This window comes from Mycteria americana, chromosome 17 (genome assembly GCF_035582795.1).
Source record: "Mycteria americana isolate JAX WOST 10 ecotype Jacksonville Zoo and Gardens chromosome 17, USCA_MyAme_1.0, whole genome shotgun sequence".
NCBI lineage: Eukaryota > Metazoa > Chordata > Aves > Ciconiiformes > Ciconiidae > Mycteria > Mycteria americana.
In genome coordinates, this window is record NC_134381.1 from 13,273,421 (window position 1) to 13,288,768 (window position 15,348).

General features: G+C 60.7%; 1 protein-coding gene across 5 annotated transcripts; it reads left to right on the forward strand.

Moving 5' to 3' along the window:
- The first annotated feature begins 6,115 nt into the window (after nucleotides 1-6,115).
- Nucleotides 6,116-14,794, forward strand: LOC142418321 (uncharacterized). 5 transcript variants are annotated; one of them, XR_012778251.1, is made up of 4 exons: nucleotides 6,116-7,142; nucleotides 7,694-7,804; nucleotides 11,009-11,330; nucleotides 14,429-14,533. XR_012778251.1 is itself a non-coding variant. In XM_075519988.1 (3 exons), exons 1-3 carry the CDS (start codon nucleotides 6,144-6,146, stop codon nucleotides 14,521-14,523), a joined length of 1,188 nt encoding a protein of 395 aa, XP_075376103.1. In that variant the 5' UTR covers nucleotides 6,116-6,143; the 3' UTR covers nucleotides 14,524-14,794. The 5 variants fall into 5 exon arrangements, 4 of the variants coding, with proteins under 4 accessions (XP_075376103.1, XP_075376102.1, XP_075376105.1 ...); XM_075519988.1 differs by lacking the exon at nucleotides 11,009-11,330 and having other exon boundaries at nucleotides 7,711-7,804; nucleotides 14,429-14,794; XM_075519987.1 differs by lacking the exon at nucleotides 14,429-14,533 and having other exon boundaries at nucleotides 11,009-11,766.
- The last annotated feature ends 554 nt before the right edge of the window (nucleotides 14,795-15,348 follow it).

The window sequence follows — 15,348 nt, forward strand, 5'->3', positions numbered from 1 at the left end:
CTGCAGGAGGGAGCGGTGGCCTCGGAGTGAGAGGCTCATTCTCTCCGCCGGGCTGGCTGCCTGCAGCTGGCAGAGGAAATAAATCTCCCCGAGAAAACCACTTTGCTCACACAATTTCAATCCAGCAGGGCATAGTGGCATCACTCACTTCTTGTTTTATTTAGCTGATAATCTTTTATTGGGCCAGTCGAGCCCTCTGGAAGCGCAATGCCTCTACCGGGCTGCCGCGGGCGCTCAGAGCCAGCCGCTCGCCGAGCCGCGCTGGCCCCCGCGGGCAGCCGGGAGGGCAGTGATGCCCGGCGGTAAATCCTCCGCCGGGGGCCGAGCTCAGGCAGCACCGCAGCTGTGCCGGGACATGTCCCCCGGGCGCGTGGGTCCCCTGAGCTGTGGCCTTGCAGAAGCACCAAAGGCCCCTGCGGTTTTGCTCCCCCTGCCCACGGCTGAGGACAGGACGTGTCCTTCTGCTCCAGGTGTCTCTGGAGGTGGCTCAGGGCCATCTGCTCAGCGGGGTTTTGAGGACTCAGCACTCGCCATGGCCCCAGGGGCTCTGCAAATGCCTCCCGGTGATGGATGTGCTGAGACCGGGACAAGGGAGGCTCCTTCACCAGTGTGCACTGTCACGGGCACCCGATCGCCCTTGCTGGGGACGTGGGTGCTGGGGCTCTGCCGTCCCCCGGGCCCATGCGGAGTCCATGCGCCCAGCAGTGTGAGCGTGTCCCCGCTCTGCTGCAGGCACCTCACCTTCCCGGCCCCCCCTTCCCGTGCTAATGCAAGCGCTGTGCCACAGCCGAAACCTTATGCGTCCCTCAGACAGGTTTGTCATCTGGCTTGTCACTGAGTGGCAAGGCCATGTCACTAATGAACACATACAGAAGGCTGAGTGCCTGCAGTCACTAATTGAAAGTGTTCACAATTGGGAATTAATGTGGGTTAGGCACACTCCCTGCACTAATAAATATTTGCCTTTCAAAAGCCCACATCTGCTAAAGCCAGCAGAGGAAGAACAGCCGCAGTGCCCCGACCCATGCTGGGGAGCAGCCAGTGGCACCAGGGCCGCGCGGGTCCCCACGGCACCGCTGCTCCCCAGCCATTGCTCCGGGCCCAGACCTGCATCCCGAGCAGTTTAGGGTGACTGCAGCCCCGTGCCTCCTCCCGCAGCGGCAGCCCGGACAGCTCAGGCTGTGTCGGCGTGACACGCGTCCACAAGGCACTGCACGGGCACGTGCTGTCCCCTCCATCGCCCCGGCAGCTCAGCTATGTCCTACGCAGGGCTCAGACGACGTGCAGAAATGGTGCGTGAGAGGGGCCCCGGGTGACACCCGGCTGTGCCGTGCCCGGCCCGCAGGTGCCGGAGTCACTCTTGCCAGCGGTGCAGCTGCCGGTGCCTGCAGGCCACCCGCAAGCCGGGCTGCTGCGAGCCCTCCTGCCCGCAGCTCCAGCAGAGGTGGCTGCTGCTCTTCCCAGCGCAGGGCTGATGCGAAGCGGAGCTGCGGGTTAGCTGCAGGTTTTCCTTCTCATACATCACCCCAAGAAATGCGACGCCTGACCCTGCAGCTGAGGTGGCGGCTGGGGCTGCCGGGGGCTGGGGGCTGCCGGGGGCTGGCGGTGGCTTCGGCTGTTTCGGGAGGTGCCGGGTGGGATGTGTTGCGCCTCGCGAGGGCTCACAGCTCATGCATGAACCTTGCCACCGGTGATCTCTCGTGGAGGGTGAGTGGGGGCCAGGGGCTGCAGGGTGGGCGGCTGAGCCCCGACCTCCCATCGCTGCCGTTGCACCCCCTCGGGACCACCTGCCCGCCGTGGCATAAGCAGCCGGGGTTCAGCCGAGGCCGACCCACGCGCATCCGCAGCACCCCGGGGCAGCCGTGGGTTGGATGCCCATTGCCCCCGCCCTGGCGCTCGGGGCACAGCGATGCTCCCAGCTAGGCTCAGCCAGAAACGCTCCGGTCCTTCAATTTCTCATCACGTCCCCAGTACCAAACCTTCATGGGTCCGTCCCGGGCCACCCCCCCATCCACCCTCCCTGCGTTAGTAATTTCTGCACCAGCCGGCCGTGCAGCCGGGCTGCACCCTGGCAAAGCCTCCCTGTGCAGGGGACCTGGGGGGGTCCCCGGCTCCCTCCTGCACCCCCTCTGCACCCCGTTCCGGCCACACGAGCGGGACTCGTGCACTGCATGGGGGGCTGAGACCGAGGTGACCCTTCCCTGTGCCCCGTGGTCGCCTGTCCCTCGCCGGGCTCGGCTGCTCTCGGCTCCCTGCAGCAGCGAGGTCGGGATGCTGCTGGCGCTGGGCATCTTCTGAGCCCCCCCGTAGCCCCCGCAGCTCCCCGCCTTGTCGGCGTTCCCACCTCCCCACTAATCCTCGTCATCCCAAAACTTATCAGCACTGATTTCATATTTACTTCCAGATCGTGGATGAAAATGTTGAACATCATCATTCGATAATGATTCCCCATTGACAACTACTTTTTGAGACCTGTCAGTCAGCCAATTCTTAATCCTTTTAATGTGTGCTCTATTGATATTATATAGACTAATTTTTTAATCAAAACGTCATGTACTATTAAATCAAATGCCTAACAGAAGCCTAAGTATACCACAGCTTCTCAGCTACTTTTATTAGTTAAACTTCAAAATTAAAAGAATGAAACCACATTTTTTGACAAGCCGTACTTCCCATAAAACTGTGCTACCCAGCACTAATTACAGCCCCGCTCGCTATCGACTGCAGCCATTTCAGCTCCTCCGCTTCTGCCTCGGGACGGACACTGGCGGGAGGAGTGAAGCATGGCCGGCGGGCACTGGCGCGGGGCTGGACACGCCAGGGAACGGCTGGGGTGCCGGGACAGCCGCGGTGCGGAGCTGCTGCCGGGGGCGGAGAAGCCAAGTCTGGGCCACTTCACAGTTAAAGTCTTGGTGGGGAAATGGGAATTTTCCTCCTGTGCTGGATGCAGCCTCTGACCTGAAAACCACCGCCCCAGCCTCCCCGGATGCAGAGCAAGAGCAGGCGTGCAAATGTGATATGACAGCCCAAGACACACCAATATGGTTACCAGCTGTCCGGCCGCCACTGGGCCGTACTGGTTGGGAAGGCGATGCCCCAGTCACAGATGCATTTCGGGGGGAGGAGGGAGGGCTCGGGCAGGGCCAGGCGCAGGCACATACGTGCAGGCAGGCACACGCTGCCCAACGCCGCGTCGCTGGGACGGGCACCGCCGCTCGTCAGATCGAGACAAACCCGCCGGGGTCCCGCCGGTGTCGCGCCGGATGGGTGCTTGGGTGCAGTCTGCCCCGTGCTGGGGGCCACCCCGTGCCACCACAGCCGGGCTTTGAGGAGCCCTGCCCAGAGCCAGGTGAGCTGCGGCTGCAGCAACCATGGCAAGCCCCCCCCCTGCCCAGGGAGCCCCTCCGGCTGCCACCCTCACGGGGCCCGGCACGAGTCCATCCTGCGCCAGGCGGCTTTGCCGGCTCTCTCCCCTCCGGATCAAGCAACTCTTTGTAAATCTAAATTAATAAGGTTGCACGGCTATAGACACAGGAACATGCGCTGTATCTTGTCTTTGTCGATCAATGCATTATATCATCCCATAAAACTGATTAAAAAGCAGAGCAGTTCATCTCACCAGGTTCCACGTCTCAACATTATAAATTTCATATTATGGTTAATGATTGTCAGTGCAGACGGAGTACACGCAAGCTGATCAGTATTGTAGTTTATAATTAATTATTGGAGCGTTGCTGCAGAGGACACCAAGGAGGGGGTGGCTGCTGATTAGCAATTTATTATCTCTAAAACGCCAAAGAACAACGTGGAAGAGGAGTTTGTGCGCCTGGCACTGCCTGTGCCCGAGCGCCGCTGCCGGCAGAGAGGTCCTGGCTGGGGCACGGAGCACCGGCAGGACCCGTCACCACCGCCGGCTCCACGCACGTGTCCCCAGCGTGCCTGCGCGGGCACAGGGAGGGCCAGCCAGGCGCCCACCCGCAGCCCTCGGGGCAGAGCTGGCAGCCGAGCACCCGAGCAGAGGGCTGGGGCTGTGGCCGTGGCACGGGCACGGGGGAGCATCTCCCGGCACAGCCGGAGGCAATCGCGCGGCACCGGTGCCAGCGGGGCGGTGGGAGCCAGCACATCCCCGCGGCAGGGAGCACGCTGCCTGCTCTGCCTGCCAAACCTCGGCCATGCCACGCGCTGCTGCTGGAAATGGCTGCCTGTCCTGCCTGCTCGCCCTGCCTGCTCCCGTCCCCACTGTGAGGGCAGCCCTCGAGCCGGGTGAGCTGGGTGGGACGGCACACGCCATCACACCGGCAGTTAGTACAGAGCGGGAATTTGTGTTCGGAGAGTACGAGCAACCAAAAATAATAATAACCAGCACTTCACCTAAGCCCTGACAGCGAGAGTGGGCGCAGAGCCCCAGCCGGGCGGGTGATGCCATAATCGTGCCGCTGGCAGCCCCCTGTGCCAGCACCGCTCCCGCTCCCTGCAGCCTGGGGGTTCCCACTCCCCCTTTTTTGGCTGCATCCCCCCAGGGTGCTTTGGGCACCCCGTTGCCCGTAGGGACGCTGCAATGAACAGATGTCTCTGCCCCGGCTCTGGACACGGGGATGTCGGTCCCTCAGGCTAGACGGTGACCTGGTTGCCGATGCCAGCTGCTTGGAAAGCCCATGGCTGGATGATGCTCTGCTGCGAGACCCCTGTCTGGCAGCCCTGCCCGCAGCCGCCGAGGGGCTGAGACCCCCGGCCGGGGCGTCCGCCCCGGCCGGGGGTCTCAGCCCCTCGGCGGCTGCGGGCAGGGCTGCGGTGGCTAGTCCTCCACTCAGCCCTGGCCACCATGCCCGCTCCTCCCGTGGCTGGCACCATTTTATCACCCGGAGCAGAAGAAAGGCAGAAAATTCTCCAAGAGAACAAAAAAACCCCCACAACCCCAAAGTCTCATTAAAAAAGAACAAACATTGGCAAGTAATTGGATTAGGGCTTTATCAGATTTTCTCCTTTGCAGTCGATCAGTCTGTTCCTCCATGGGGGGTGCCGTCTTATCGTGGGGATTTAACTTTTATTGACTAATAATGATGCTTTACAAAGAAAGAAGCGAGGCCCTGTGCCAAGGGGAAGTGTCACAGCCTCGGGAAGCCACCGGCTCGCCGCCACGTCGTTTTGTTTGTTTATTTTCCATTGCAGGGTTTAGTGCGGGGATGAGTTTGATCCCCCCCCAGCAACAAAGCGATGAGAGGCACCAAACTGGGACGCAAATGGCCCCGTTCACCAAGAAGGCAGCTTTTTTTTATCGACATGGCACGGCAGGCGTGTGGGGCTGGGGAAGAGAGGCCTTCAAGAAGGGATGTCATCTGCAAAGGGACCTGCAGAGCCTTTTTTTACCTGATTCACCAGAAATCACGGAGTTGATACTAGGGGGAGGGATTATTATTAACCCCAACCGCTCGGAACTGTCATGCCACGAGCGTGAGGTCCCTGACGGTGTGGGCACGGCGAGGGGAGAAGGCGGGACAGGCACATGCGGTCCCCACGCGCCCAGCTGGCTGCACAGGCTGGGCCAGGCATGGTCCCCTTGCCCCTGGACCCCCAGCTGCTGGGGGCTATTGGCCCCGGCTGCCATCCCACACAGCTCCCCTCCGGCCCCCCCAGCGAGGCCTCTTTATCCAACGCGTGCAGACCAAGCTCTTAAAATGGCCGGGCGCTTGAGAACCCTGAAATGTGACTCTGTGTTAAAAGGACACGAAATTCTCAAATGAAATTCACACAGAAACACGACATTGCCGTGGTTCAGCTCTCAGGCACCCAGGGGCTTATATTTTATAATACAGACAGATTTTATCATTTGAGAAAGAATTAGCACTGGAATATTTCTGCCTGTTCCCGTGGGTTCGCGCCTGCCCCGTGCCACGGCACTGCCTCGGCTGGGCTGGCGCGTGCACCCGTGGCACCCAGACACGGTGGTGGCCAAACCTGCCGCGCCACGTGGCACAGCCGCTGCCGGGGCCACCAGGGGCGGTTTGGGGACTTCCTTCTCCAGAAGTAAGAAACCTCTCCCCAAAGGAGTACCCTGACCCCGCAACGTGCCCAACTCCCCTATGTCAGCCGGCCCCGGCGGGTCTCTGCGGGCCAAACGGCCGGGGGCTCCTGAAGATGCGGTGATGGCGGCCCCCGCTCCGCCGCCAGCCGAGGCTCTCCCGGCAGCGGCAGCAGGGAGCTGGGCCCGCGGGCACCGCGGCCTCCGTCCCGCCCGCACCCAGGGGCGGGCTGGGGAGCGGCTGCCCGGGCCGGGCCGGGCCGAGCCGAGCGTGGCCGGCTCCCGCCGGGCTGCGGCAGCGCGGGGGGCTCGCCTGGGCCCGGACGGCTCCTTCAGCGCTGGGCCCGAGCCGGGGGGGGCCGGGGCGGCCGGCGGGGCGAGCCCTGGGAGCCGAGCCGCTCCCGCGCTGCGGGGCCGGGCCGGGCCGGGCGGTGGCGGTGGGCGCGCAGGCCGCGCGGCGCGGGCGGCTGCCGCGGGCGGCCTCAAGATGGCAGGCGAAGAGTGGGAACCGCGCCGCAGAACAAAGGCGCCTCAGCCCGCGGCCCGGCACAGGGCCCGCGGCCCGGCCCTGCGGCCCCGTCCTGCGCTCGGTCCCGCAGCCCCCCCCGGACCAGGGTCCCCGCGGGCTGCAGGGCTCCCTGTGCCCGGCACCCGCGGCCTTTCCCTCGGGACAGCCTGGCAGGAGGCTGCCCGCGCCCCGCGGCTCGTCCCCAGCGCTTGCCCGTGGCTCCCTCCCGGCCCCTGGGCATCGCCTGCCCAAGCTGCGCCCCGGGGCAGGGGACGGGGTGCCCGGGGCGGGGGTCCCTGCACACCGGCGTCCGCTTGTCACCGGCACCCACGCCTGCAGCTGAGCAGGAAAGTGCCACAGCATTGCTCACCAGACAACGTGAATGTCCGCACGGTATTAGGTCAGCAAGGAGCCGCGGGAAGACGGGCACCCCGCGGGCGAGGGACCCGGCCACCCACTGCCAGCGGGGTCCTGCAGCACCGGGCCGTCACCACGCCGCACACGACGCTTTCCCGCTGGCACCGCCGCTCGCGCTGCAGCAACCCTGACTGCAAACCCAGCGCAGGCACGCGCCATTTCCAATGCGCCAGTGCTAAATTAGCCTGCGTATTAAAGGTGAGTTATTATCTCCGTGCATACATCCCTATTTAGCTACTCTCTGAGAGGCCCCACAAGCAGACGACAAGCTCTCCGGCACAGCAGCAGCCCCTCAGCATCAGGGCCGCCAAGTTTTGTCCGTCCCGTCTCAGTTGTCTCCGGTGGCAGCTGGAAACGATGGCCCGGCTGAGCCGTGCTGCTGCCCACATCACTTTCCCTCTGCTCCCCTGCCCAGGAGACGAGCTGCCCCTTCACGATGCCACTGGCAAAATCACAGCATTAATCAGACAAAATGGAGCGGTGAGGGTGGCGGGATGGGGTCCCAGGGCACCTGCGTGCCCCTGGCCGGCTCGGGGCAGCGGGACCCCCCGTGAACACCGTGGTGCGAGGCTCTCCCCACGCTGTGCTGTGTGTCACAGGGGGCCATATCACGCTGGCGCATGTCAGTCACGGCTCGGGAGGTGACAGGGCTGATGTTACGTGTCATAACACCACACGCCTGCAGGGACTTTGCGTGTTGTGTTTTGGTTTTGTTTTTGTTTTTGTTTTTGTTTTATTTTGTGTTTCAGTGCATCTCTCCCCGCAGTGCTCTGGGCACAGGAAGGTGGGATGCCGCAGCGGCGTGGGGTCGATGCCCACAGGAGGTGGCGGCACGGGCCTGCCAAGCGCTTCGGTGCCAGGTATGATGCCAGGGCTCTTGGCTCCCTCCCGCTTGAGGGGTGCCACGCTTGAAACGCAGCCCAAGCTCTTTGCTGGGGCGGGGGGCTCCTGCGGCAGCCGGCTGGTACCCCTGCGCAGGCTGCCGGGGCGCGCCCTCCTGCCGGGCTCCTCTCTGCCACGTGCCTCCCCGCTGCTGCGCCCGCAAGCCTGTGCCGTCGCTCCCAGGGGAGCGGGGCCGGGGCCGCAGGAGGTGCCCGTCCTGCTAATTAGAGTGTGCTGAGGAGGAACTCGCTCAGCTCTGTCTGGCTTGACATTAAGACCTAAATTTGCTGTAAAACCAAATGGATATGCACACCCACATCTATAAGGCTTTTAGTTCAGCAACAAGTGAATCCATCAAAGCCCAGCACCTAATTTAATAGCAATAATGAAAGGTGTGCGTCACTATTAATTTAAGCACTCCAACATTAGCCTTGCACTTAGAAACCAGCAAGGCAAAGCTATTTACAAATGAATGTACCAGGGCAATAAATTGAAAGTACTGGTTTGACCTGTGGTGGCTGCTTTCTTCATTTATACATAGATATATTTCTATAGATGCATTTATTCCCATCTCTTTAGCAAGGCCTCCCTAATTAAGTTGAAGTGGCAGTGAAAGTGTGGCAGTAAGTGTGGAAAGAAGCTGCTAAAAACGTATTTAATTCATTATAAATAATCTTTGATACCATAAGGTTGGATAAAGGTTTGCAGTATCAGAGCAGGCCGCCAAGGAAGGCCAAGGAGATCGCCTACACGCAGCGAGAGCATTTGCATCGCGTAGTTTAACCTCCTCGCACCAGAGGAAGAGCACGGCTGGTGCGGGAGCCCCCGCTTGCGTGGGGGGGCCCTGGGGCGCTGGCGCCAGCACCGGCACCAGCACCGACATCGGCACTGGCGCCAGCACCGGTGCTGGCACCAGTGCCGGCTCCAGGAGCACTGGGGAGCAGGGCAGGGTGAGGGTCTGTGGGCACGGGGGTGCCGGCTCCGTGCTGCTGCATGCTGTGTGTGCCTCCAGGATGATAATGTATGTTAAGAGGAAGGTGTATGTCACCCACATTAAAGGAGTTTAATGTGCTCGGAGTCACATTATTGTACCCTTGTAGAATACATTATCTGTCATGCTGCCTTTACAGGCTGTCACCTCGCAGAAAGGCTACAGTGTTCCTGGAAACCATTATCAGCCTCTAATGATATTATCAAAATTGGAGAGTGCAGCGTGGTGGGGGCCGGGAGGAGGCACCGCCGCAGCTGCCGCTCTCCTTGCCCCGAGATGCACCTCCCGCACGCCTCACCGGTGGGACGGGAGCTGCGGCTCTACGGACTCTCCTTCGGAGCAGCAGTCAGGTCTGTGCGTATACTGAAGGTGCAGAGGCCCCGGGCATCCCCGCGTGGCCCACGGAGCCATTGTCGGGGCCGGCGTTGGCACCTTGCAGTCCGCCCCTTCCCGCGCAGGACCTCTGCTCGCCTGTTGGAGGGGTCCCACCCGCGGACGCTGCGTCCCGCTCTGGGCTGCCCTTCCTGCCGTGACGTCCTGCGGGTGCAGCCACGCTGGCAGAGGGCGAGGGGCGTTCGGCGAGCCTTGGCTGGGGACACAGCAGGTGGAACGCACCGCTGGAAGCCGTGCTGCCAGGAACCGCTCCCGCACGGCCAGACTAATGGCCTGGCGGTCGATCGGCGCAGACCTGTCTGCAGCTGCCCCGGGATTTACAGATGGGGAATCTGCCGAGCTCAGAGTGGCTCCACTGCAGCCCCTGCCGTGCCAGCTCCCGCATGGCACTGCTGCTCTGGGGCTGCCATCGAACTGGCCGGGGACCGGGAGGTGTGGCCGGCACATGGGAGCATCTGTGCGCTGGGGATGGGGACGGGGAGAGGCGAGGGCTTGTGCTGGGGCAGGAGTGGGGGTGCCGGCGGGGTGGTCGGGAAGGGGCTGCTCGGCCTTTGCACGATCACCCCGGCGTGGGCTGGCCGTGATGCTCAGGGGGGCTGCGGGGCCGTGTCGCTGCGGTGGCCCTTGCCGTGAGGCAGGGCAGCGCCTGGCCGGCCTTCGGGGGTGAAACGCAGCAGCTGAAGCCGAGGACGGGGGCCCTGGGGGCTGCCTGCCCTGCAGCCGTGCCCCTGCGCTGGGGCTGTCGGGGCTGCTCTCGCTGCCGTGCCGGCACCCACGAGGAGGCTGCGCGCGGCTCAGCCCAGCGCGGCACGGGCTGGTAACCCAGCGGGAGCCAGCAGACGTGTCGGGCTCTGAATGTTGCTCTTCCCTCTCCCTGTCAGGTGAAATTAAAAAAAAAAGGGAGCCTTCTTTTTTGGAGTGTAATCTTCCGCCTGCGACAAGAAGCCACGTAAACTGATAAATTGCAGATTAAACGAGTGCCACACTCCACTTCAGTCCCTGGCTGTTAATTCCCCTGTTGTGCAATTCCCCGCTCTCAGGGCCTGTCAATTCCAGCTAATCGCAGGAGGCACTAAAACACTCTGCCCTGACAGCCCCCGATCAAGAAACCCCTGACTCCTAGCTCAGGTGGATTGCATGCATCACTTATGCACAAATCAGCAATATGCCAGCAGGGAGGAATTATGTCCGATGACAGCCCAGACATGAGGTACATATTGCAGAGCCGGCGAGCCCCAGCCGCCGTGACAGATTGCAGCGCGGGGCTGCGCGCTGGTGCGGGAGCGGCTCCCGGATGCGCCGTCCCCGAACGCACCCGGCACTTACGCCGCGGAGCCACCGGCGTCTCGCCTGCGCTGCTGCGGGATGGGGCAGCACCCCAAGCCTGTCCCCGTCCCTGTCCCCGTCCCCTGCAGAGCCGTCGCCTGGGCTGCCCGACGGGGCCGGTGCTGGTGCTGGGGCGAAGGCGTTCCCAGTGCTCGTGCAGCTGCAGGGCAGGGCGACGGAGGCGGGGGGGCACGGGGCTGGGAAGGGCACTGCGGGCGTGCAGGGCGTCTCCCCTGGGAGGGGGTGCCGAGATGGCCCCGCTCTGCCCACCCCGTGGCGGGGGAAAGCCCCGCTCAGCCCAGCCCCGGCTCTGTTTTAACTTTTAACTTGCCTTAGTCTGTGATCCTGAAAAGCTTAAATTAATGACAGCCTTGCAGTTGCTCATTAATAATTGCTTCATTACTGTATGCGATTGCATTCTCCTGACAATAATGGTGTTTGCTGGTGTATTTCTAATTATCTGGCATTTCAGCTCCCCGATAGAGCCCCGGCGCTCCCCGATGTGAAACCCTCCTCTTCAGCGGGGAGCGCGGCCCAGCCCGCCGGCAGCCCCGACGCCTCCCCGCGGTACGCGGGCTTCTTCACTGGCAGCTCCCGGGAAGAGAGCTGAACTCCACTGGCGAGGTCCCACGCAGGCCTCGGGGGCCCCGCGCCGCTGGCTGCGGAGCCCTGCCGCGCTCAGGACGAGCTCAGCCGCTCCCCCACACCGCACGCGGGGGAGATGCTCCTGCAAAAGTCAGTTTGAGAGCAACGATGTAGAGCAGGTTGGACGGGAGCTCCCGCGAGCAGGGCAGGTGCTGCGCCTGAGGCCGGAGGTGCTCAGCGTGGCCACGCCACGGCAGCCCCCGTGGCCACGGCAGCCCTGGCACGGCCTCGCGGGTACATTTCAGCCCGGGCGAGCAGAGCTGAGCGGGAGGTGCCAGAAAACCTCAGCGGTGCCCACGGTCGGGGCTTTTCGTGCAGGGCTGCCTCGGCCAGGGCCACGCTGCTGCCGGAGGCGGCTGCGCTCGCGGCAGGAATGCAAGTGCCGTTCGTCAGCTCCTCGGAGAAATTCATCAGGCGGCAGCGGCGGCGGTGGCGGGGGAATCGCGGCACCGTCCCCGCACTCACGGTGCGGAAATGACCACTTGTGCCCCAGTTTAGCCCCAGCTGCCAGCTCGGAGCCCATTATGGCACGGCGTGTGCTGCCCCGCGCTCCCCACCTGGGGAGGGGGCTCATTTGTAGTTAAAAATCTATTGTGACTTGTCAGAAAAATGAATAAATGAGCACATTATTTTTTCATTTTGGAGCTCAGCATCTGTTTGTCTAATCAAGAAGGAGAACTGGGAAAGTCAACCAGGGCTGACGCACACATTTTATTTAACTTTTCCTCTGTCAAAGGAGTTTAAATGTGTAATGAACAGGCCATGGTGATTTGAAATATAATCCCATTACTCTGATGAGATTACCAAGGCTGTGAGAGTTCACAAATCATGCTTAGGGTTTTTAGAGCGAACAACACCCTGTTGAGATTTTTTTTCTTTTTTTGCATTTAAGCAGAGGTGTGTGGGGAGAATAAAACATGACAGTGCTTAACCCTTCGTGCAGTGGCAGCGGCAGCGCAGGGCTGTGCACGGGGCCAGCCCTCCCCATGCCTCGGCTGCTCGCGGTGGCCCCGGGCCCCCCGCCGCGGGCACTGCAGCGGTGCCGGGGAGCGGCACCCAGCCGGGGTGCAGGGCACCCTCCCGCTGGCCCTGCCCAGCCTTTGTGCCCGTTGTGCCTGCACATCTCCGTCCTCTTCTCCGTCCTCGTCCCAGCGTCGTACCGGGGAGGCTGCACTGGGATGTGATTTAAGGGGCATTAATTTTAGCAGCAGCAGCAGCACCCAATACCGCACGCCGCCACAGCAGCGCATTTCCATGAAATTCATGGGCCCATTACAAACATGTCTCCATAAATAACTCCCCCCATTAATCTCAGGGCTGCACCCAGGGCTGTACGATGGTTTTCGCCTGCCTGTCCCGGTGCCGGCTGGGTGCAGCCCATGCTCCTGGCCGGGTCCCAGCCCTGCCACGGCTGCTGCAGGGGCAGCTGCGAAAGCCCCCAGGACGCACCAGGCTCCTGCCAACCTACACCCAAAGGACCCTCTGGCTCGAGCTGCTCCTCCTGGAGCTCATGGCCAACCCCTGCAGAGCCCTGGGAGAGCTCGGGTCAGGCCAGGCACCCCAGTGCTCTCACCTCGGGTGCAGCACATGCTGGGGTGCCCTGGGTGTCCTCTGCTAAAAGGTCGCTCTCTTGTTTCCCAATACTCTGATAAAACCAAGGAGGTGGCAAGGGCTCGTCTCCACACTCAGCACTCGCTGCGGCAGCCTTGGCCATCCCCACCCCACCGACTGCTCCTGAGAAGCGAAGCCGCTCACCGGCTATTTTATTCTTTCACAAATCTCCCAGACAAATGCTCAGCCGCCCAGGAGCACAAAGAACGACCCGGGGCTCTCACCACAAAGGTCACCCATCTCTCCTGGTGGGTTCGGGACCCTCCGAGCAGCATTTTTTTGTGCAAATACAGGCAAGACGGGCAGCGAGCAGCCAGCCATGAGCAGCACCGGCTGCTGCAGGCACCTGGGCCGAGACCAGCCCACAGGTACGAGTCCCCCGGGGCTCCAGGTACACGAGGGGAAACATCTCTGGTTTGCACTCACTGTGCGTGTGCTCCCTGACTCTCACCGGGTCCGTGCCCGTGATTTTTGCAAGCGTACACTCTGCTCCACGAGGTGCAATGGACCATAAAACTTCAGGTGCACGTGCAAGCCAGGTCCCCCTCCAACCGCAGAAGTAAGAGAAAATTCAGAAAACCTCTGATGCCTCTGACAGCTACCGACACACGTCAGTGAGAAGTCATCCTTGTTACGGGAGCTGGCAGCCACCCTCTTCTGCCGAAGCCCAGTAACAAGGCATGGAAGGAACAGCTTGCTTTTCTGACCCAGTTGAATGCCCATCTGAATCAATTAAATCTACAACTACCGGGGAAAGACCAGCCCATGATGGATTTGTGTTCAGCTGCGCACAGATTGCAACCATGAGCTCTGATTTAACTCTTTCAGCAAACACTAAATAGTAGAAATGTCTGTTCCGAGGGAGAGGCTGTTCAGCTCTTGAAAAGCTGGACCTTTCCAGAATTTAAGGAAGTTTCCTGCACACCGTGTAATCAACTGGATCTGATTTTTGAAAGTAAAGTCACTTCTCAACTGTGAACGGCTCTTTCAGAGCAAATAAACCCGTTCTCAACCACACCTTGCCTGCTGCCCATCCAGCCCTCGGAGCATCCTCCAGCAGCAGCGTCCCGTCCCTGCCGCCCTGCCCGTGCTCCCCGGGACGCGCTGCGCTGCACGTCCCAGCTCGGCACTAAAAATAAAGCAAGTGGGAGGTGATTTACGAGATGGCGTAAACACGCATGGTCCGGGCAAGTGACCGTGCGCCCACAAACGTTACCACAGTTTGTGTACAGCAAACTGTACCACAGCTGGTGACAGCAGAGATTTTTTTATTACGTCAACCTTTAGGTTTTACTGAAAGCAAAATACTGCACATATTGAATATCTACTTATAATAAATGAATGTAAGTGGGTGGCAACAGCATTACGGCCATGGAAACAAGTAGGAGACTTCTGCAGTTTCTAACACCAAAGTAGGCAATTTTTTAGTTCCGTTAAAAAGAATTGAAACTAGGTGGCAAAAGAGCATTCACATAACAACTTTAATGTTAAATAGTTCACAAAGTTGGTTAAAGGAGTCATTTACATTGCATTATTTGAAGGGACCTTCCCCATTGCATCTGTGCGGCATTTGCGCATATAAAATATTAAAAAATTTAATATCATACTATAAAATATTGTTTCTCTTGTTGTGCAGATATCATGGAAGACTGTACAGTGAAGACCGGCCTCCGCGGTGTGGGCAGGGCTCCCCTCCCGAGGCAGCACCGACACCGGCCCCGGGAGGGCTAAGCCTTTAAAAACCGAGAACTGAACGCAACAGGTAAGCGACAAACAGACCTCTCTGCCTTAGTGTTTGTTCCTAAACTGTGTTAAGGCTCAGAAGTTTTCTCTATACAAAGGCAAGGTAGGACACTGTAAGAGGTCAGGCTGCGGCAGGCGAGGCTGGGCGGCGGGAGGGAGCCTGGTCTGCCCGTGGGACCCGCAGCGCTGCAGCCCACCCTGCCGCCCCGCTGTGGGTAAACGCCTCTCGGAACCGAGGGCATTGTCCTGATAGAAAATCCACAGCAGCAGTGCAGAGAGCGCCAGCTTCAACCACTTGGAAGGGTTTATGAAAGACACCTCCGGTGAACTGAACCAAAAATGCAGCTCTGGTTCCCAGTAATACCATTCACGTGTTCCCTGATGTATTAAGGATGGACAAGGCCAAAATATTTACAAATCCCAGTACCAAGTAGGTCTTAATTTTTATTTTTAAAGCATAATATTAAGAAAAGGTGAAGGCATTTTGCAGTCCTCAGGTGCAAGCTGTCCCCGAGAGGAAGAGCAGCCCCCAGCCCGGCAGCAGCCGTGGATCCCCGGGCGGACGTGGGCAGCTCCCGCAGGCAGGAGGATGCTCTCCTTTCGGCCGCGGAGACGCTGCCTTGGTTTCGAAACACTGTGCTGACTAGAGCAAGTAACTTCCAATAAAACGTATGCAAAGCTGAAAAGCACAGTTAAATAAAAATATTTTTGAACAAAACAAACCACAACAGACTTGACTGTCTCAGCGTTTCTTCACAAATCGGCTCCCCTGCAATGGCTGCTGTTCCCTGGCTCTCGGTTGCCTCCTGCACT

Bases quoted from the DNA above. Each gene is read 5' to 3' on its own strand.
- LOC142418321 (XM_075519987.1), top strand. From the start codon at position 6,144: ATGGCGGCCCCCGCTCCGCCGCCAGCCGAGGCTCTCCCGGCAGCGGCA. The intron at 7,143-7,693 runs GTGAGTTATTAT...TTTGTGTTTCAG, and splicing joins AATTAGCCTGCGTATTAAAG to TGCATCTCTCCCCGCAGTGC. The intron at 7,805-11,008 runs GTATGATGCCAG...CTGGCATTTCAG, and splicing joins GCCAAGCGCTTCGGTGCCAG to CTCCCCGATAGAGCCCCGGC.